Here is a 21,282-nt window from a genome sequence, read left to right on the forward strand (position 1 = left end):
GAAAATTGTTGACATAATTAATGGACGGCCGCTTACTCCAGAAGGGAGACAACTCGGTGTTTTACTATCTGGCGATGATGGACTTCACAATCCTCTTGGTATATGCTTGATTGACAGGAACGATGTGATTCTTGTGTTTGAAGGAAACTCAGACTTCTTGAAAGTTTTCAAATTAATATGACATACGCTCTCCAAATTATTTTTTGAAAGAAATAAGTTTTGAAGAAGAGCTAGCTTCATCTAGCCATTTCACGAACAAGACATCACGCTTAAATATGTAAAGACATTAAGAAAGTAATCCATTTAAGGAGAATGTTATTCTAATCTTATTATGAGTATCGCAAGCTAATTGAATGATGCCATCGATTTTAGTAATTAGGAAAGTTAAAGGCATTCTTTGTTGGGATGTTTTGGCTATTGTGATATTAACACTATTGAATGGATACATATGGAAATGTCACGATAAAGGACGTGCCCTATTTGAAATTAGATGAAAATCTGGACGGTTTGTTCCTAAATGAGTAGGTAACCTTGAATGTTTAGTGTGCAAACAGTTTAATCACAATCAATTAAAGCAATTTTTCTAATTTTACACGCTGATTCACATGTATATGTAGTTTTTAATAAACTTGAAAACTTGGAAATAAAGTAGAAAATATTTATGTATCGTTTTCGAGTTAAAATTATGTTTTTCGTCACAACAGTATATACAAAAATATGTAAGGGGGAAGTAAGTCTCCATAATTACATATTTCGACTCTTTCATACATCTCTCTCTCTCTCTCTCTCTCTCTCTCTCTCTCTCTCTCTCTCTCTCTATATATATATATATATATATATATATATATATATATATATATATGCACTTGATCGATTTGTTCGTTACGTTACATAGGTAATATAAAATGACAGACCAGTTCACATCGACACTAGCATGTCAGATAAGTACATGCTTCCATGTCTTGATCAAAGTTTTTACACTGTCTCGTGATATATAAGCGAAATCGTTGTTTACTTTCATTGTGAAGAAATACACCTTATTGTATTCCTCGAATGACGTCCTGGACCAGGTTATCGCAAGGACTGAGTTTGGATTGTAAAAAATGAAACTGACATATTAACCGATGAGACCCACTTCAGACAGCAGATACCATCTAGTCTTTTTTGTTCTTGGTTGTTTTGGTTTGAACGGCGTGGCACGCGTGGGAGATATCAGTCCCTCGACTCTTATATAGCTAGTCCGACGCTATCTATGTGCTAATACTTCTCCAGCAATGAGAGAGAGAGAGAAAGAAAGAGCAGTACCCTCCCAGTTCCGCCTCTTTTCCAAACTCTAAGACAGAGCTTGTCTGGTTCCTGCAAATTTTGACATTCTGCTTTTTCTTACTCATCGTACGAAAAACGCTAAATCCTCCGATTGGCCGGAGATGTGTCTAACGGTTGATCGACAACCATCGACCTCAAGCCATCTGGAAGCAGTCGTTATGCAACAGGCTAAGTCTGAGTGCAGGCCATATTCCGTGGCCAAATTGCCGTAACATAATAGCGTTAAATTCGCGTGTTCATCTCTTTATGTTTTCGTTTTATCTGCATAATATTTTAAACTCCTTATTTTATTTTGAAGATAAAAGGCTTCTGCTAATCGATTTTTCTGGGCATTTAGCTATGAAACTTTGAAAATAGAGCGTGTATCGTGTATTCATTACACGTTGCTGTTCATTCAATATTATGTTGACACTGATGACAGAGCTTCGCTTAAATTTGTTGCAACAATTTTAAATTGTAAAGCGAAATTTATTCAAGTTTGAGTAGCGTGTATTTTCATTTAGCAAATTTAGCTGTACAGAGTTGTCGATGTGCTTAATTTCATAATTGTTATTTTGAATTAAATTTCCTAATATACTCTAATTTGTATTATCGTTGAAATTGGTCATTATTTTAACCTCTAACGTATATATTCGTTTTCTCTGTTGATTATAGTCTCAGTCGTGTTCTAACCCACCAGAGTGTAAGGCATGAGGTCAGGTATTCCATAAATTGGGCGAAATCTAAGACAGATTGTTATACCTGATTCGTCAAAGAAAAGGCGTATCATATTGAGAAGTTAATTTAATTTGCAGGGTATAATGAAACACTATTATAATGAGGAATTATGTTTGGTTTTGGAAGGTTGGAGAGACTTTGACTAATTGGTGTATACGATGATTGAAGAGTAAATATTAAATCACACCTAACCATTTAGAAACAAATTGTGTAGATTTCGATTTAATTTTAAATAGGTCAAGACATGTATAGTGAGATTCACATATTTATCCAATTAATCGTGTTAATCGTTTTAAACACGAAGCTAGCTTTGCTCCAAACATTATTTCTTTTATAAAGTAGTAATTTGCAGATTCTCTGAAATAGAGCAATCAAAATGTGATGTTAAATTAATTTGAACACTTTCGTGTCGCATGAGTTTCCTTCGTCACGTCCATCATAGCGAAATAGTAAGGCGCCTAGTTGTCTCCCTTTTCGTAGTAACCTGTTTTACAGTTTTAGGGTAAGAACGAAAGCAGTAAATAATACCGTTCTTGTTTACTGTGATTCCTAGAGCGCCTTTAAGATCATAGCTTTTAAACATGTTTAGCTTGTTCTCCTTAATATCCATTACAGATGGCCAACACAAGTGCTCCTCAGCGGTTTCAGGCATTACCCAGCGACTCGATTTTTATATTTGTCGTCACAGTGTTATTATTTATTCACACGACAAACGTCCTTAGGAAAACAATCCGTCTTTTAGACTGGACATAAACTGAATATACTTATCAAGGAACATTAATTTATAATTTGCCTTATCAGCAAACGACAAGCCTATCATCCGGAAAGATAACACCCACAGATTAAAAAAAACCACGTTATCTTCAATGGTAATCATATCACTAAATTTACCATTAATTTCCGTTGAATTTTCTATTCTAGATTTACAGCTGTTGTAAATGACGAGTTGGATGATATTTCGGGAATATTGCACGCCCTTCTAAACGTTTTCCCAAATTGAATTCAAGGTTTTAATGATTCCTTCACAAGAGCTGTAACGATGAAGTTTTAATTCAATCATCTGATTTAGTTTCCATTGTGTCACGTTTCTCTCTATATTTAAGAACCTGCTGCGATACTTTGATCATTGTGATGAAAACGTTTGATGACCTTAACAATCTTGTGGCAACTGTAGCAATTTTTACAGAGATACTTCGAATACGTGACACAATATGGGATAATGATATAATAATAATAATAATAATAATAATAATAACAATAATAATAATAATAATAGTGATAAACTTTCTTTAACGTGGATATCACATTTGGTCATGACTGACCCGTCCGCCATGTGGTCCTCAATTTTTTTAATTGGCTATGTTAATAGAAAATAAAAATAAAAGAAAAAAAGAAACCATAAAAAAGAAACAAAGAAAAAAAAGAACAAAAAAAAAATACAAGACCATGCACATACTCAGGTATCGTCGCACACTCATTATACATATTTAGCATGAATGACTTTGTGTGACTATACTGAGAAACATACATATATGAACAATATTCAATACACAGGTACATACATTTGAACATAAGTCGTACGTATTATATATGTATTGAATAAGATCTGGACATATCATTTATGAATATAATGATAACGTTTTCTATTCAGAGTTCTTTAATGATAGTTGATAAGAAGCAAGAGAATTTGAATTTCGTATCCTCAGTGGTAAGGAATTCCATACAGTAGGTGATGATATAGTAAGTGAGCTTTTGTAATGATTGGTTTTCGACCAAGGAATCTGGAGATCGTTGTTATTCGTCGATCGGAGATTACGCTTAGTGTTTGACGATCTTAGTTCAGTTAGGTTAGAGATGTATTCTGGAGAAGGACCGTATAAAGACATATATGTCATGATTCCTTTAAAATAAAGAATGCGTTTTTGTACAGGTAGCCACTGCAGACGTGAAAACAAAACATTCGAGGGAGCCATAACAGGAAGTTTCAGTGTTATTCGGGCTGCCCTTTTCTGGAGTGTATCGATTCTGGACAGATTATAATTGGATGTGTTTCCCCATATGGTACAACCGTAATCTATCAGTGGTAGTATATAACCCGAAAATAAAGTTCAAGCGATTGGGGAGGTAGAAATTTGGAAACCAGTGTTACCAGAGTTATTCTTTTGACTACCATTGCACATGGGTAATCGATATGTGCATTCCAGCAAATATGCTGATCAATGCAGGTACAAAGCAGTTTTTGATTTTTGACAATAGATACGTCTAAGCCATTTTGAGTTAGAAGTAAATCCATGTTAGTAGATGGACGCTGCCTTGTTCCGATTGTCATACAGTTCGTTTTAGAAATATTAATATGCATTTTGTTTTGATGACACCAAACCGATATATTGTTGAGGTCGATTTGAAGTTTATTGTTAATGGAGTCTAGAGATTTACCAGATAAATGCAATCTAGAGTCGTCAGCGAAAAGATCTGTGATAGAGTGCGCTGGATACAAGGCTAATTAATTGCCAAATAGTAGAAAACGAAGAGGCCATAATATAGATCCTTGAGAAACACCACTTACGATATGACATGGTTCGGAAGTATATTTATCCGTGCAAACAACCTGGTGTTTGTTAGTGATATACGAAGTGAATCAGGCACATAAGTTTGTAGAAAACTTGAAGGCTGAAAGTATATTAATAAGAACCAAATGGTCAACCAAATCGAATGTTTTTTTTTTTTTTAAATCAATGAAGATTGCGCCAGTAAGTTCGCTTGATTCTACTGCTTGTAGCCATTGGTCTATAAGTTTTGTCAATGCAGTTTGACATGAACGATTTTGTCGAAAAGCCGATTCTGATTATGGAGGAGTTGGTATTTGTCAGGATATCAAAAAATATGCTTGCTGACATGTTTTTCAATCATTTTTGAAAGTACTATGATGTATGTTCAGCGTTAAACATGGCTGGTAATAGACAGTGTCATCCCTTGTTAGACTGAGATGATGCCAAAAACGATCCAAAGATGGCGTTAGTGTGAAGTTCAGTGTCCCAATCATCTGGAACCTGCTCGGTAGTAGGTACTGTGGTGGGACATCTACACACCGGCCACAAAAACCGACCGTGTCCCCTCCACTCTCAGACTGCGTGCATGTCTACAATTACAGTTCTTACAAAACGTATAGAAACACGCCAATACTTTCGATGACTCGAAAGTTTCCATACAACTTGGACAATTCAGCTTTTTATTGCTGATGCCTTTTGTCTCTGAAGTTGTAAGTGTATGTGCAAGATTCTTACACACTACAGCTTTTATGACAAGACAAAGTCCTCTAATACATTATAGGTACGTACAGACAGACGTTGAAACTTCAATAACGACCTTTTAGGGGTCATTGAATAGTCTCTTAGCATTGCCTTATAATAAGATCTTTCGTATTGTCCTTTACTTGTCCTCATAGTATTTTCCTCTGCTTAATTTTCACCTTTTGTCATATATACCATGCTCAATATACATCGACTAAAATATGAATATATGGTCCGTGCATGAATTGTATGCAAGTCTTCTTTTGAAAATATTTGGTCCTTTGGTCCAGTTTTCGGATACTAAACCTGTTTTTTTCTACACGTTCAGGGAGAGTAGCCACCCCACCCCACCCAACCTCAAACGGTCAGTGTTATTACTTGCTGTTTCCTAATTGGCCAGGTCAAGACATTTGATGCTAAATTAATATGGGAAACTATCCTAAACGTACGTTAACGGGCAAGACTCGCGACTTAAGTGCCTGTTCGAATCCTACCGTCAGACGGGCCAAGAGCGCCAAATATGGTTTGTCTCTGGTCAAGCTATTCTACTTCATTTGCCGGGGCACTAGAAAACCTCCACGTGTTGATGTGCCTTACAACACCAAACTAAGGCAAAAATCGGATATATGCTACCTATTAACCTGGTTGTACACTGACACATGTATCAGATAGTCTAGACGTGCGGTACATAAATTAATAGATGCAACCAACAAAATTGCAAAACCATCAAAATTTGCTTATCAGCAGTTGGGTGAATATTTTTATTTAAAATACATACAATAACATTAGTAAAGGTTAAATATCGTAACGCTCCTGCCATACCGGTTCACAAAGACGCCTTCTACAGGATACAGTCAAAACAACAAGGAACACGTGAATCTGTGATGCTCCCATTATACATAATATTTAATTATCTAACATTTGACAATCCACCACTTGACATCGTTTTTGGATGTTAGATCTAACATTCCTACAAATAATGTGAAAATATTTACTGTAATTTTAAAGTTAAAGCCAAGTCAGGCAGAATTGTTATTAGAATAACTGAACGTTTTGAACCAAGCTTTTGAGTTCGTATTTGCATACTGAAATGTGATGGCTAGCGAAGTCAGTTAACGTGCACGCATGCGTAATATATATATTGTGGTCGCACCTAAACGTGTCTCGCATATTACACGATTCAGTCGTATCTTTAGAATTAGGAGGAGTCCTCGAGCTTTGTGGTTATGTAACCCTGATACTGCGGTTATTGGTGTCGGTGGTTCGAGGGAAATTCTGGTTTACTCAGTGTGTGGGGCCAAAGATTCTGAACCATTGGGTCTGTGGGATATTGACGATCTTGGGTGATAGTTCCACAGGTTTGGAGGAGAGGAACACACGAGGTCGTTCTTAACCATTTGTCGGAAGCTATGGATAGGAAATATCTTGTAGTCATGTTAGATAACTTTTAATTCCTACTCTACAGAATTTTGAACCCTTTCAAACAGTATTTAGATGAATTATACATTGTTCAGCTAATTTATCAGTAAATATTATGATAATCAGACAGCTTTCTAAGGTTTTGACACTTGCACACAGAGAAACAGATATATTCAAGAGATCTTTTTAATTAAATACCCGGGATTTAATGACCAGTTCGAAACGAAAGTACGTAGCTCAACTAACTATCCATTAAATATTTAAAAAAACACATTTAAAAAAAAATGTTTAACACTCTTAAATACAGAAAAACAGATATATTCTCATAATTATGAGACTCTCTCTTTCTCTCTCTCAGCAGATTGGTAACTGTTTCAACTAGGGGAGGTGACGTCACAGTACTGAGCAAAGAGAGGGTGTACAGAGATAACACAGACAAGAGAAAAACACTTATACAACATTTTAAAGATGTTAAAGACAACGTGTCAGTATATATATATATATATATATATATATATATATATATATATATATATATATATATATATATATACATAATGAGAGCAATATAAGCACTGTTTAAACATTTCCTATTTATTTTATTGTTTTTTATCTTTAAGTTTGCAAAACATTGATAAACATTTCCTATTTATTTTATTGCATTTCATGTTAAAGTTTCCAAAATGTTGGTAAATATTTGAAACAAAATGTAATTTTAATAAAGGCGATGGGTGCCGTAACAAGAGGACCCGGTTTCGTATTTCCGAAGAGTAAGATTTAAAATTTCTTCATATTTAAAAATTCACTGAATGTTAACAAGCATTCTTCAGTAGAATCTCGCGTTCGCACCTTCCGCTAAGTTTGGCGTTTATCAGTAATTCTCTCTAATTAACTCTATAAACCGTGAATTATCTAGAAGGAATCCGGAGTGATTATGTACTTAAATAATAATAAATGTGTGGGTCGATATGCAGGTGTGTCTGATACGTACGAATGAATAAGCCATCGAATTTGTAACATATATTTAGGTGATGTGTGTATGATGGAGGGTGAACAAATAAAAGTTAGAATGGTGGAACAAATTTAAGCTGGCAAAGTAAACAACTGTTCCATGCGAATGTGGTAGATTAGCAAACAGTTGGTCAATGCGAGAACATATACAATTAAAAAATATATTATTGACTAGTGCTCGAAAAGCAGAACAAAATCAAGCATATTTTCGCGATGAATCAAATTGGATTTCTGTATTCATATGACAAGTCTTGGAAGTCTGAACAAGATTTCTACTGATCATAGAAAAATATAGTAACGTTCAAGGATTTCTAACGTGAATTTTCACTATTAAAATATCAAGGATCTATACCGATGGAAGATATGGATTTACGTTCAATGATGTCTAACGAAATCCAGTAGGATCACTATCAATAATCAGTATGTTCAATGATGTCTAACGAAATCTAGTAGGATCACTATTATACTATTCAAGATCCTAAAAAGTCTACATTAGTTGAGACTGTTGAATCTCTACATCTCAAAGAACTGCATTGCATCTCTTAATGAGAGTTATGTAGAATCTCTGATAATGAACTAAAGAAGTGAAACAAGACGAAATACTGAAATTGTGTGTGTGTGTGAGAGAGAGAGAGAGAGACGAACCGTCATTATCGTCGTACATATTAAATGACGAACAAAGAACGCATAAAACCACTGAAACAGGTATTACTACTTTGTCAAAACAAGCTAATTCATACATATAAATATATATTCTTTAGTCCGATTTGACCTGATATTATTGTCAAGATTATAAAGAAAAAGATTAATCCATGTGAATATTCTAAATGATCTTTTTAACAATTTCAACAATCCTGGGCAATGAAAAGTACAAAGTACATTCTTTCACGAGTCTATATGTACATAAAAGCACTAAACAAATAACCCAGTTCAATCATTTGCAAAGGATCCAATTGTGTTAAAAAAATATGATATCGTACATGAAGTTTCAAAAAAGAAATACAACGAATTCAAATCAAATAATGTACAACCAGTAGTCTTCAATGATAACTATAAAAAGCCTTTTGATTCAAGAGATATCTGTGAGGTAACAAATAATACAAAACGTGGTTCGTGACCACGACCACTTGGCTGAACAATTTACAGGTCTAGCACATAATGACAATCTAGACTACAGATCCGTTAAAGCAATACCTATATTCATACACAGTCTCTGAGAGTATAATTTAAATTTCTTAATGAAGAAATTGGTGCGTCAAGACCCTAAATATGTAAACCTTTTCATCAAGAAGTTGGTGCGTCAAGACCCAGAAAATGAAAGCCTGTTCATCAAACAGTTGGTGCGTTAAGACCGAGGAAACGTAAGCCTGTTCATCAAGGAGTTGGTGCGTCAAGACCCAGAAAATGAAAGCCTGTTCATCAAACACTTGGTGCGTTAAGACTGGGGAAAGGTAAGCCTGTTCATGAAGGAGCTGGTGCGTCAAGACCCAGAAAAGGTAAGCCTGTTCATCAAGGAGCTGGCGCGTTTAGACCCAGAAAAGGTAAGCCTGTTCATCAAGGAGCTGGCGCGTTTAGACCCAGAAAAGGTAAGCCTGTTCATCAATGAGTTAAGACCCAGAAAAGATAAGCTTGGTCATCAAGGAGTTGGCGCGTTAGGACCTTAAACATGACATACTGTTCATTAAGGAGCTGGTGCGTTAAGACTTTGAAAATGAAGGCCTGTACATCATGATTCTGGTGCTTTTAGCCTCTTAAAATGATATGACTATTCTTCCAAAACACTGATAACAGTTTTAATTCATCAAATACTTGATTGTTGATAGTTCGAAAATAAGCAAAATGTTATCAATTTTAAACGATTAGATTCGTATAGCCAGACACGAAATAAAATTATTCTTTGATACAACGACAATCCTGAAGATAATATATACAGAATTCAACATGTAAATTTAATAAGAAAAGTGTAGGTCTAAACAAAGATTAGCTAAACGGTACTTCATTAAAGGAGTTTGTTCTTTTAATATCCCAACTCTGTTCACTTGAGCAAAGCATGACCTGGAGACGGTTTGAAGTGATATAAAGAAATTTATAATCAGTTAAGAGCACACCAAGATCCAAGTCTACCAGGCCTGCTTTCACAGCACCCTCCTATATGGAAGTGAGATCTGGATCACCTATATGAGGCAAGAACGTCGGCTCAACTCCTTCCATATACGGTGCCTAAAACTCATCCTGAAAATCAGCTGCCAAGACCGCATCCTACAAAGCGAGATCCTTCAATGTGCATGTATCCCCAGCATGTACTCCCTGCTGATCAAACACCGCCTTCGATGGCTGGGACACGTCCGACGCATGGAGGATGGGAGGCTGCCAGTGAACATCCTATATGGACAACTGGACCCTGGCACCGAAAGAGTCAGTCGCCCCTCACTCCGTTTCAAGTATGTTTGCAAGAGGGACATGAAAGCATGGGACATTTCAACCGACGACTGGGAAGTGCAGCCCGAGATTCGAGGCACCAGGAGACAGACGGTCGGTAAGGGCATATCAGTCTGTGATGTGAGGAGAGGCAGCTGGCGGAAGAGAAACGTGAGAGAAAGAAGATCACGGCAGCAACCACAGCAACTCAGACTTCCCAATACGGCTGCATCAACTGCAATAGGGACTGTCACTCGAGCATAAACCTGATTTCGTCCGATATTGTTACCGTTTCTTGCTTACACATCTGATCCAGCTCTTCAAGAGCTGCTGTCTCCAGCTTTTCGATAGGTTGTTTTATCATGACGCTCCATTCCTTAATTGACTTGGTTATTTCAGTCCTTTGCTGTTCTATAGATTCTAAATTATTTGACCTACTTTCGAGTAATGTGATAAACTGCATTTTAATTCCATCTAAATTGTTCGATAATTTCTTAAAGTCTTGACCCACTTTGGCATTTTTAGATACATGTTTTATAGTCAGCAATTCATTGCATTTTCTATGATCCTTGATAGCACAGTCACAGCAGCAAAGTTCTTTGTGATCTGAACACAAATATCTATAGTGTTCCCTAGGTAAAGAACAACGATACATGTCTTCCTGAATTGAATTTAGATTCTGCTGTAAAGACATTGACTGAATGGTGATTGTATGGTCCTTGCTGACCTTGAAAATCTTGTGACAACTGTAACAGTTATTACAGATTTACTCCGGACACGTGACACAGTATGCCACAGAGATATGCTGTTTGTTCAGCGTCAAACGTGGCTGGCAATACACAGGGTCATCCGTGTTGGACTGAAATGACGCCGATAACGATACAACGATGGCGTTGGTAGGAAGTTTCGCGGCCCAGTCGTCTGGAGTCTGCTGGGTAGTAGGTGCTGGGGTAGGACTTCTACACACAGGACACGAAATGGTATCTGATCGTGCTCCCTCCACTCCCAGATTGACTGCATGTCTACAAATACACTTCTCACAAAATGTGTGCAAACACGCCAGTACTTTTGGTGACTCGAAAGTTTCCAAACAAATTGGACAATTCAGCTGTTTACAACTTGACTCCATTGCCTCTGCCATTGTACAGCGTACATGTAGATTTATTACCCGCCCCCTTTAGAATTTGTCTGATGGGACAACGTTCACTAACAAATTATAGATACGTAGAGACCGATGTTAAGAAGTCAAGAACTTCCTCGTCGCCACATTATATATCTGCTTAGCATTACCTTATAATGAATATGATTAGCAGCGTCCTCACAGCTTCTCCTCTACTTACATTTCCGTTTTGTCACACATACACCATACTCAGTATATGCCGACAAAATATGAATATGTGGTCTGTGCATGAATTGTGTATGCACTTCCATGTTGATAGGCTACGGTAGCGTTTAAAATAAATCACACATTCTTTGTACATACTACAATCACGTGATGCAAAGTCGATATCGTATAGCATTTATGTGACGCAATCGGTATAATGTTTTATACTACATATTGTTCATAAGCAAGTCTTTTAATTCGGTGAATATATTTAATATACGTTTTCACCCAGGGTACAACAAATAACAAAATATAAAAGAAACTTCTCTTAATGTTATAGACTGGCCTGACTGTCCATTCAGTCATCAAGTTTTTGACGGATGTTGAAATACAAGAGCGATTATTTTGTACAAGAAAAGACACAAAAATCAGTCCTTTGAGAGAAACGTGCAAATTTGAAATGTTCCTAAATGTTCAATATGCTAATACTATATCTTAGATTTCTTTTCCAAGTTCTTGGTCCTTTGGTCCAGTTTTCGGCCATTAGGCATATTGTTTCTACTCGTGTTCAGTAGAAGTAAGTGCCATGACCTCCATCGGCTAATGGTATGAGTTTCTAATTACTAACTGGCCATGGTCAGGACATTCGATACTAAACTTAGATGGGGAAACCCTCATTAATATATGTGACCCACTGTGTCTTAGTGATCAGCGGGTAGGACAGAAATGGTGACCAAAGGAGTGCAGGATCCAAGCTACTTTCCTACAATAATCTCCCCGTGTTCCGGTGTGGTACAGCACCAAACCAAGGCAAAAATCTTACATGTGCTGCATGTTTGTCCTGGCCGTACTCTGGCATGTGTATAAGATAGTGTAGGTATGCAATATTGGAATTACTGAATGGTGCTTATCAAGCAGATGGACAAACATCTGCCATTTTTATTCAAAGCATGTACTCAAATTCTTCAATAGAGAAAATGAAAACTGACAAACGTTATTATTGAGAAGTCTTTTACTATTTTAAATTATGCTTAATTTTGATGATAAATGCGTTGCATAAAAAAAAAACAGTCATGGTTAGATATAATAACGCTTCTTCCATATCGGTCAATAACAACGCGTTACATGCTACAGTCCAGCCAGGTCAGCATGGGGTACATGTATCAGGGAAGCTCCCACCATGCTTAATAATTAATGACCAAACTCTGTCGAAAATACCACTTGTCATCGCGTTTGGAGTCTAGATGTAATATTCCTACTGACAACGTCAAATAAGATTACCGTAGTTTAAATGTAAGGTCAATACGGGCAGAAAATTAATCAAAATACTTAGAACGTTTCGAAACAAGCCTGATAGTTCGTATTAGCATGCTGAAAATGTGTGCACACATAATATACTACATTCAGCGTCATCATCATTCATATTAATACCTTTATTTCAACTACTGATATTACTACTTGCATGAAGATGACAACAATGAAGACAAATGGAGTTTATGTTACTGGTACTAATATAATTACCACTTTCGTTAGTAGACGTCGCTGAGAATTGAATACATATGATCACCATTTGTGTCTTTGAAGTCAGTCAGTTTCAAATTTAAAAAATTATTTTTTTTTAAAAAACCAACAGAATATCCATTTCTCTCTTTATTTATACTTTGCTTTTCACGTGTTTCACTCCGTCTTCGGTGAGTTCAACAATTTGCCTCTACAACTTATTCAGTGATTCCTCCCTCTAATAGTACTGCAAATACGTCTTTTTCCTTCTTTCTATAAACAACTACTACTGAGTTGCATCTACTTGTTCTAAACAGCTTAATACTAAAACAGAGGTACTTTTTGTAGACAAAAAGGACTAATAAAGGCAAAAGATAAATTTTTAAAAATGAGAACAAAATTACGATATTGACTAAATGAGTTATCATTCGCAAAGCTGTCAGGGGCTCACTATATAGCCCAAAGCAGGTTGATTAGAATTTATAAATCTCACTTGGCTATTAGCATTCCCTAAATGTTTGTAAACAGTGTGCTAGAACAGGAGTAATTGTGGGCTAATTAATATTGAACGGTATATTCGCAACGGACGATTATTCCCCGATAAATGCTCGAAGGATGACGGAGTTATCTGCCTAGAAATGCATTTACACTCTCGGTGGTCACAGCGACTGTTTGGCATCCAGTCTAGCATGAAGCACCTATTTTGGGAGATCATGAAGTATTTGTATAACATAAAAATGTACTCAGTTTTATAGAAAACAATAAAAAAATAATGATGTTCTCTCTCTCTCTCTCTCTCTCTCTCTCTCTCTCTGGGGCCCCTAGTGGTTGAATGGCAAACGTTGCAAAAACAATAATCTCTTATCTTTGGGGTGCAAAATGTAGCTCAAATGGCGATTATCTATATTAGACTATCTATAATAGACTACGCTACTTATGAGGGGAAAACAAATAGATCCTAACTTCCCACCTTCTCGTCATCATCATCATCGTCGTCGTCGAATTTACCTTAACCTTGTGCATGAAGTTGTGACCTTGTAATTCAGAAACACACACACACACACACACACACACACACTGGCGAAGATAACTGAGTTTGTTTTGCTGTTGAAATTTACTTTGTGTTTGAACCTCCAACGGCATATTCAAACTCACCTAGTGCAGTCACGAGGTCAATTATTTCTTAAATTGGTCGATAATCTAAGACAGCTTGTTATAACAATGTCCGTTTCACGTAAAACAATAAAAGAGCATCATAATGGCAAATTAATTAATTCAATTTTCAGGCAACATTTAATCACTTTCATTATAATGAGTTATACTGTATTGGGAAGTTCGGAACAGACGTTAGCCACAAATAGCATGTGCAATCATTTAAGTTGTAACCTGATCACCAGGTAGTTAGTCTATTTAAAATTTATCAGTTAGTTTCAACATTCCAGGGCTTACACAGATGATTTTAAATTAAAACCCGATTTACTTAAATCTTCTTTACTGAGACTCTAAAACACAATACATACACACGAGTTCACACACACACACACACACACACACACACACACACACACACCTTTTTTCTTCATTCTCTTTTAGTTACTTAGGAATAAATTATTTAATTTGTTTGGGTCCGTGGGGAGGGTCTAGGATTTTCTTCGACCCAGCATAAGTTTTTCTTTGACATCAAGAAATGTTATAATTCATCGATTATAATTAATGTAATAACTTATTTTCCTCTGCAAAGCAGGGCGAGAACATTTTTAAAAAAAAGTATTATAGGGGCAAGAAATTTTAAATGTCAGGTCGCCTACGCAAACCATTAATTCGTCGGACCTTTACGTTTTTCTGAGTCCGTACTACATCATTTAACCTTTGAAACAGATAACCAGTTTTACGCTAGGCACTTAAGTGATCCAAACATCAGAATCGGCATGTTTGACACTGATTATTGCATGAAATGACTGAAAATATGACAAAAGAATTAACAGTTGGAACGGATACGTAGTTCAAGTGGAAACGTTAGCAAGAAATATCTTTCTGTGACACGTACGTTTCAGTACCTTTTATAGACTATAAGTTTTGGTTTTGCGGTGTAATTCTTTCCAGTGCGCACTGTGTACATGAGGTGATTCAAACTACGACTAACCGGTTACGGTTCGGTTAATATATTATGGGTAACCGATTAAGTAACTTACTAACGGTTTCAGCGCTAGTTTGAAACGTGTAATTCTAAATGTAAACAAACGATAATAATATTGGTATTTTAGAATAGTAACCAGTGAAAGTGAATCCAAATGCATGAAACCAAGTTGTTACTAAGTTCGGGTTTCCTCTGACCCTTTCTATAATTTTTAGATATTTGGACATTTATGATGGAGTGTGCGGTCAGAGCGTATCAAAAAGGTGGAGTTCTCATTGGGTAGTCGCTTACTACCGGACCCAGCAGACTTAAAGCTCAAGCCATACCTGCACGAAATAGATAGGAAGCTAATTTATTTTATCATAAATTTGGAGTATAATACGTGTTATCTTTAATTTGTTGACAGACGAAACGAAACTAGAGCGATGAAGAGATTTGACCTAGTACTCGCCATATGCTTTTCTAGTCACATGATTACTCATATATCGCAGCCCACATTTCCATAACATCAGAGATCCTAATGATAATAACAATATATAAAACCCTTTTCAGTCTTGTTATACAAAAGAATTCGAAAATAGGAAATGAAAGTCATGTAATGTTTATAATAAAACGAAATGACACATAATTCTCAACAAATTTATTTAGAGATCAACAATCAGAAACCAGTCGCTGTCACAGGAAACTTTGAGAAAGCCAGATTCATCAAGTACATAATACATGTCAAAGCAGTTTTATTTTGTTGGTGTCCTGCCACTGCCGCATTAACATGTGCTCTTAACATTATGAATCGGGTTGCTGCGACAATGATACTTTTCTGTCGTTGTTCTCCGAATAAATCTGTATTTCTTTTTTTTAAAATATTATTCAACTTTTATTTTAAATTTTCAGATTTGTTGTACAACAACAGGGTAACAGAAAACTTAGACTAAGTTGTTACTTTGTTTGCCATCTACGAACTAATCCAAATAAAATAGTGTCTCTTCTTTCATATGTATATTTGTATTATTGATACAAATCTTAAGATATGTGCTAGAAATGAACCAAAATGATTTTATTTTTTGGGGGGAGGGGAGAAGGCTTTGTATGTTTTGCCTTCTTTGCCAGTATGTGACTTAGGATAGTTATTTTAGCAAGAAAAGAATGCAGTAGCAACCATCATTTATTTTATTAGGGTGCTAAAGTAACGTAAATACACACATCAAGTTTTATGACCACAGTGTCTAAAATATGTGTTACATGTAAATGAAAAGAAAAACGATAATCCACTTAGCGCAAAAACTACAAGTCAAAGTTCCCTCTGACCTTTCCCACCTATAGTTAGATATGAAGACATATACTGGGGTGGGATTCCAGAGAGCATTCCCTATCGAAATTATGGAAAAGGGTAAAACCACAAGATATCGCATATGGTAGTCGTTTTAAACTGAACCTAATCAAATGAAGCTACATTGTTGTAATGGTGCAAACTTTTGTAGATATTTCGTAGCGTATTTTGTTGGGCCCAGCGTGACACGTAAGCATCAAGATTAATGTATTGGTTAGGATAACTATTGCTTGGCAACTTGTAATAATTATTTTTTTCTGTTTGGGGCTTGAATAGAGTTTAATTAGGGGCTCGCTTGTTTAACGGTTCGAGCTAGACAAGAATGTCATTGTAAACCGAGGTCATAGTGGTAACGTGACAAGAGCGGATGAAAACCAGAGAAGATTTTAAGAAGTTGTGGTCCATTTGATACAGGTGTCATGAAATGATGTTTTCCAGAATAGATATTAATAAAGGCAGACTAGGGAATTATTCTGTCTTCGGTGGGAGTGATACAGATTTTTGACGGGAATAGTAGTAATCCTGGTTGGCGAAGTTAAACGAGAGGGTGTTTCCAGACGAATTTCATAGGTTTTTTTTTTAAACTAGTTCCCCTCATGGAACTAATCAGTCCAAAGATTTTTGCGAATGGGGAAGTTTGAATCCGGGGAATTTCTTGTTATTAAATTGTCTATAGGACAAGGGGCTCTTGAAATTTTAGAGACCCGTATCCATGGAAGGACAGAGCGAATTCTCTGATGATAAGCAAATGAGGGCTCGGATAAAGCACACCGTTAGTCTTAATTGCATGTAATGTATATTTTTTGAGATAAGTCTGTACTTATTGTTGATTTTATTCGTTTTAAATTCATACTTGAATTTTCCTTGAGTTCAGAAATAATAAGCGCATGTTTTATGATTTATGTTGCAAGGATGTCATACAATATTTCTTTATATGAAAGTGTTTGTATTTAGTTGTTGTATGTCAAGGAAATCACATAAGATTTCATGCATTTCTTATGACGCAAAATGTGTCAGTATGTAAATTGTCTGTTGTTACGTGTTTAGGCTCTTAGAAAGCGTCGTAAGATAAAACGTACATCACAAACTTTGTAAATTTTATCAAATAATTCATTTCCCAAGAAAAACAAGGTAAAAAGGAGAAAAAGAACTTACGGTTTTACGAATCAAATCCAAAAATAATCTAAGAATTAAAAACAGAAGTCCTAGTAATAAAAAGTCCTAATGAAACTGAGTTCGAATCCCGATGAAATCCAAAATGGAAGGCGATGACGCATGCTGTGGTCAGCGTCGTACTGATGTGTCAACAGTTCTTTGTTGAATCACAAAAAATATTTCATTTTTTGAATTCTGTGTAAATTTCGATAAATGTCTTTGTCCAAGAATTAATTTAGAGCACTAGTATTTCCAGGGAAAAGAATGACTTTTCTTGCAAAGAATTTGAAGAAAATTAAAATAATTAGCCCCAAACTGCTCACAACATAAAACACTTTAACTTCTCAAGTGTTAAGGCAAGAATAATTATTATTTCTCAAAGCATCAGTAATAAATCTGACTACAATGCAAAATAGATGCCCGGATGTGGGTCAATCCTCTGGGGAAAAACAGAGTTTGAAACAATTTCTTCATATTTTTGTCACGTATTCCAAGTATGGCCTCGATTCCACTTTATGAATCTTACTCTGAGAAAGAATAAAAAAATAAAAAAGTTGTTTACTATAACTCTTACTGGTTCTGAATCAAGGTCAGGAACAAGATCAACGTTAGATACAATGTCTCTATTTAGTTGTTTGCGTCAAAAATTAAAAAAAAATCAGTCAGAACTGAACTCTATCAAATCCAGTAAACAAAGTTACATTACAATATCATGTAAAGGAATAGAAACTAAAACTAACAAGCAAAAAAATTATATTAAATCAAATATAAATTGAATCAAATATACATAACACTGTCTTAAATTATTTATATAGTTTATTCTGAGGACTGATTTTCCTATGCCCAGACACGTATGTCAAGGAATCGCTAATCAGCAAAGGATGTAGCTAGGAAAAGGAGTAAAATCCATTAATTCTTGTGTACTTAAGTTGTGAATTCTTTCCAAATGAATCGACGGCGTAGAGCGTGTGCCGACTGATAGACTATCTGGTAAATTTGTAGCCCAACGGGATAATGATAGTGTCAGAGACGGCTAAATATGTCATGGTACTCAGTTAAGAATGTGATACCCACTAACAAGGTATTGATTTATGATAGTAAGTTGTTTGTATATTAGACGAATGACATTAAAAATTTCTGTTGAATTTAAATAGGCGATATCTGATGAAATAGAACTAGTTATGTTGAATTTTCATAGGCGACATCTGACGAAATAGAGTGGGAATATTTATTGATCTCATGAGAAGGAAATCCAGACATGTATTTAGGTAGGGTAAAATAATTTTATTTGAAGGAAAAACCTAAATAGTTCCATACCTAACTCCACAGCGCGAAAGACAGCGCAATCCGCAACTAAGATCTGATGATCCAAGGAGGGTGGTGGAAGAGAGGGAGAGAAGGAAAAGAGATACGGAAAAGTGGACCTATCACCAGCATTGATTTGAGAAAGACCGGAATCAGCAGTTGAAATCTGGCATGCCGGCAATTTGAGTTCTATTAGAAACAGAATGGCTAAGTGAACTTCGTATAATTTTTTAGTACCTCTATTTCTGAGAGAAAGCGTTTATTTTGTTTATGTAATTGGTGTTGTATTATACATACGGAGGCTCGTGTTTTTTTATTCTGCATCTCTGCTGAGTGTTCTGTTATTCAATCCCTTAATTTTATATTTTATTTTAATAACTACTCAATCCTACAATAACAGCGTGCTCGATTATTTCCTATATTGTGACTGTGATTAATTGTATGACACCGCTGAGGCGGATATCTGTTGGAGTACATTGTTATGGAACAGCGTCCTACCAGAATAACATTACTGTTGACATATATGGCCCTGGAAACACATGATCATCGCTCACTTATTGCTATGAACTGTAAGAAAAAATTATCAATAGGACTATCCTATATGACAAAGTGCGAAGTTATTACACAGTCTATCTGTCAGGATGGATAAAGGATACCTTACACTAAAAAGGACGCACAAGGTAGTTGAGTGGTCTAATTGGATCGCTTCTACTGATCACTCCCATCTCACTATCACGATTTAGCATAGTTACGTCAACAACAACAAGAAAAAAAAAAAAAAGACGGCCGTTGCGACCATTATTTATTTTATTAGGGAGCTCAAGTAACTTAAATGGACACATTAAGTTTCATGACCATATATGCAACAGTGTCTAGAATATGTCTTACATGTAAATGGAAAGAGAAACAAAAATGCACTGATTAAGAAAAGTACAAGTCAAAATTTCCTCTAACCTTCCCCACCTATATTTAGATATTTAGACTTATACTGGGGTGAGATTTCAGAGACCATTCCCTATCGAAAATATGAAACCGGATAAAACTACATGATATTGGCATATGATAGTCGCTTTAAGCTGTACCTAACCAAATAAAGCTACATTGTTCTAATGGTGCAAACTTTTGTAGAGATTTCATGACACGTAGATATTAAGATCGATGTGTTAGTTAGGATTGCTATTGCTTGACAACTTATAATAAGTAATCTGTTATGTTTGATGCATGAACTAAGTTTTAATTGGGTGATCCCTTCTTTAACAGTTCGATCCAGAGGAGAGTGTAATAGTAACCAGAGGTCATAGAGTTAGGTGACGAGAACGGAGTCCAACCAGAGAAGATTTTAGGAAGTTATAGCACATTTGAAACAGGTGTTATAAAATGATGTTTTCCATAATAGTTATCATTAAAGGCAGACTATATAACTATTCTGACTTCGATGGGACTGATCAAGTTTATAACTGGTCAAGTAGTAAACCTGGTTGGATAAACTAAACGAGGGGTGTACGTTCCCAGACAGAATTAAGGGGCTTTTAAGATAGCTCACCTCATGGAAGTAATCAGTCCAAGAAATTTGACTCTGGGAATAGCAAGTATTTATCGTTATTAAATTGTCCATGACACAAGGCGGTCTGGAAATTTTAGAGACCCGTATGCAGAGAAGGACAGATAATTATCTGATGATGAGCGAGCGAGGGCTCGGATAAAGCACAATGTTAGTCTCAGTTGCATGCAATGTAGATTAGTTGATGTAAGTCTCTAATTTTTGTTGAACTCATTCGTTTTAAATTCATACTTAAATTTTCCTTTCGTTCCTAAATAATGAGCGCACGTTTTATGATTCATATTTTAAGGATGTAATAAAATCTTAATATGACTGAATTCAGATTTAGGTCTTTCTATGTAAAAGAAATCATGTATTAAGATTTTATGCATTTCTTCTGACGTAAACTGTGAGAATATGTAAATTATCTCTTAAATAATTTGTATCTTTTATGGTGAGGATTGATTTTCCTATGTATGGAAACGCTAATCACCAAAGTAATATAGCTAGGTAAGGAGAAAAGTCCATTTATTCGTGTGTAATTAAGTTGAGAATTCTTCAAAAATGAATCGATGGTATAGAACGTGTGCCCACTGATAGGCCAGCTGGTAAATGTATAGCCCAGCGGGACTATTATAGTGTTATAGAGGGCTAATCATGTCAATGTAGTCATTTAAGACTATGGCAACCGCTAACTTGGCATTGATTTATGATAGTAAGTTGTTTGTGTATTAGGCGAATGATATTAGCTAGTTCTGTTGAATTTCGATACGCGATATCTGAAGAAATAAAGTAGAAATATTTGTTGATCTC

The 21,282-nt window shown here is 35.7% G+C and overlaps 1 protein-coding gene across 1 annotated transcript in view; it reads left to right on the top strand.

Annotated features, from left to right (window-relative positions):
- Positions 1-9,226: 9,226 nt before the first annotated feature.
- LOC149799595 (uncharacterized) overlaps positions 9,227-21,282 on the top strand; it is a 45,022-nt gene continuing 32,966 nt past the window's right edge. Inside the window, exon 1 of the mRNA XM_089958217.1 lies at positions 9,227-9,349. Within this exon, the coding sequence (XP_089814343.1) occupies positions 9,227-9,349 (123 nt within the window). The remainder of the gene's footprint in view (positions 9,350-21,282) is intronic.

The sequence above is a fragment of the Sinohyriopsis cumingii genome, chromosome 5 (assembly GCF_028554795.1).
Source record: "Sinohyriopsis cumingii isolate HCF-2022 chromosome 5, ASM2855479v2, whole genome shotgun sequence".
In the NCBI taxonomy this organism is placed as follows: Eukaryota; Metazoa; Mollusca; class Bivalvia; order Unionida; family Unionidae; genus Sinohyriopsis; species Sinohyriopsis cumingii.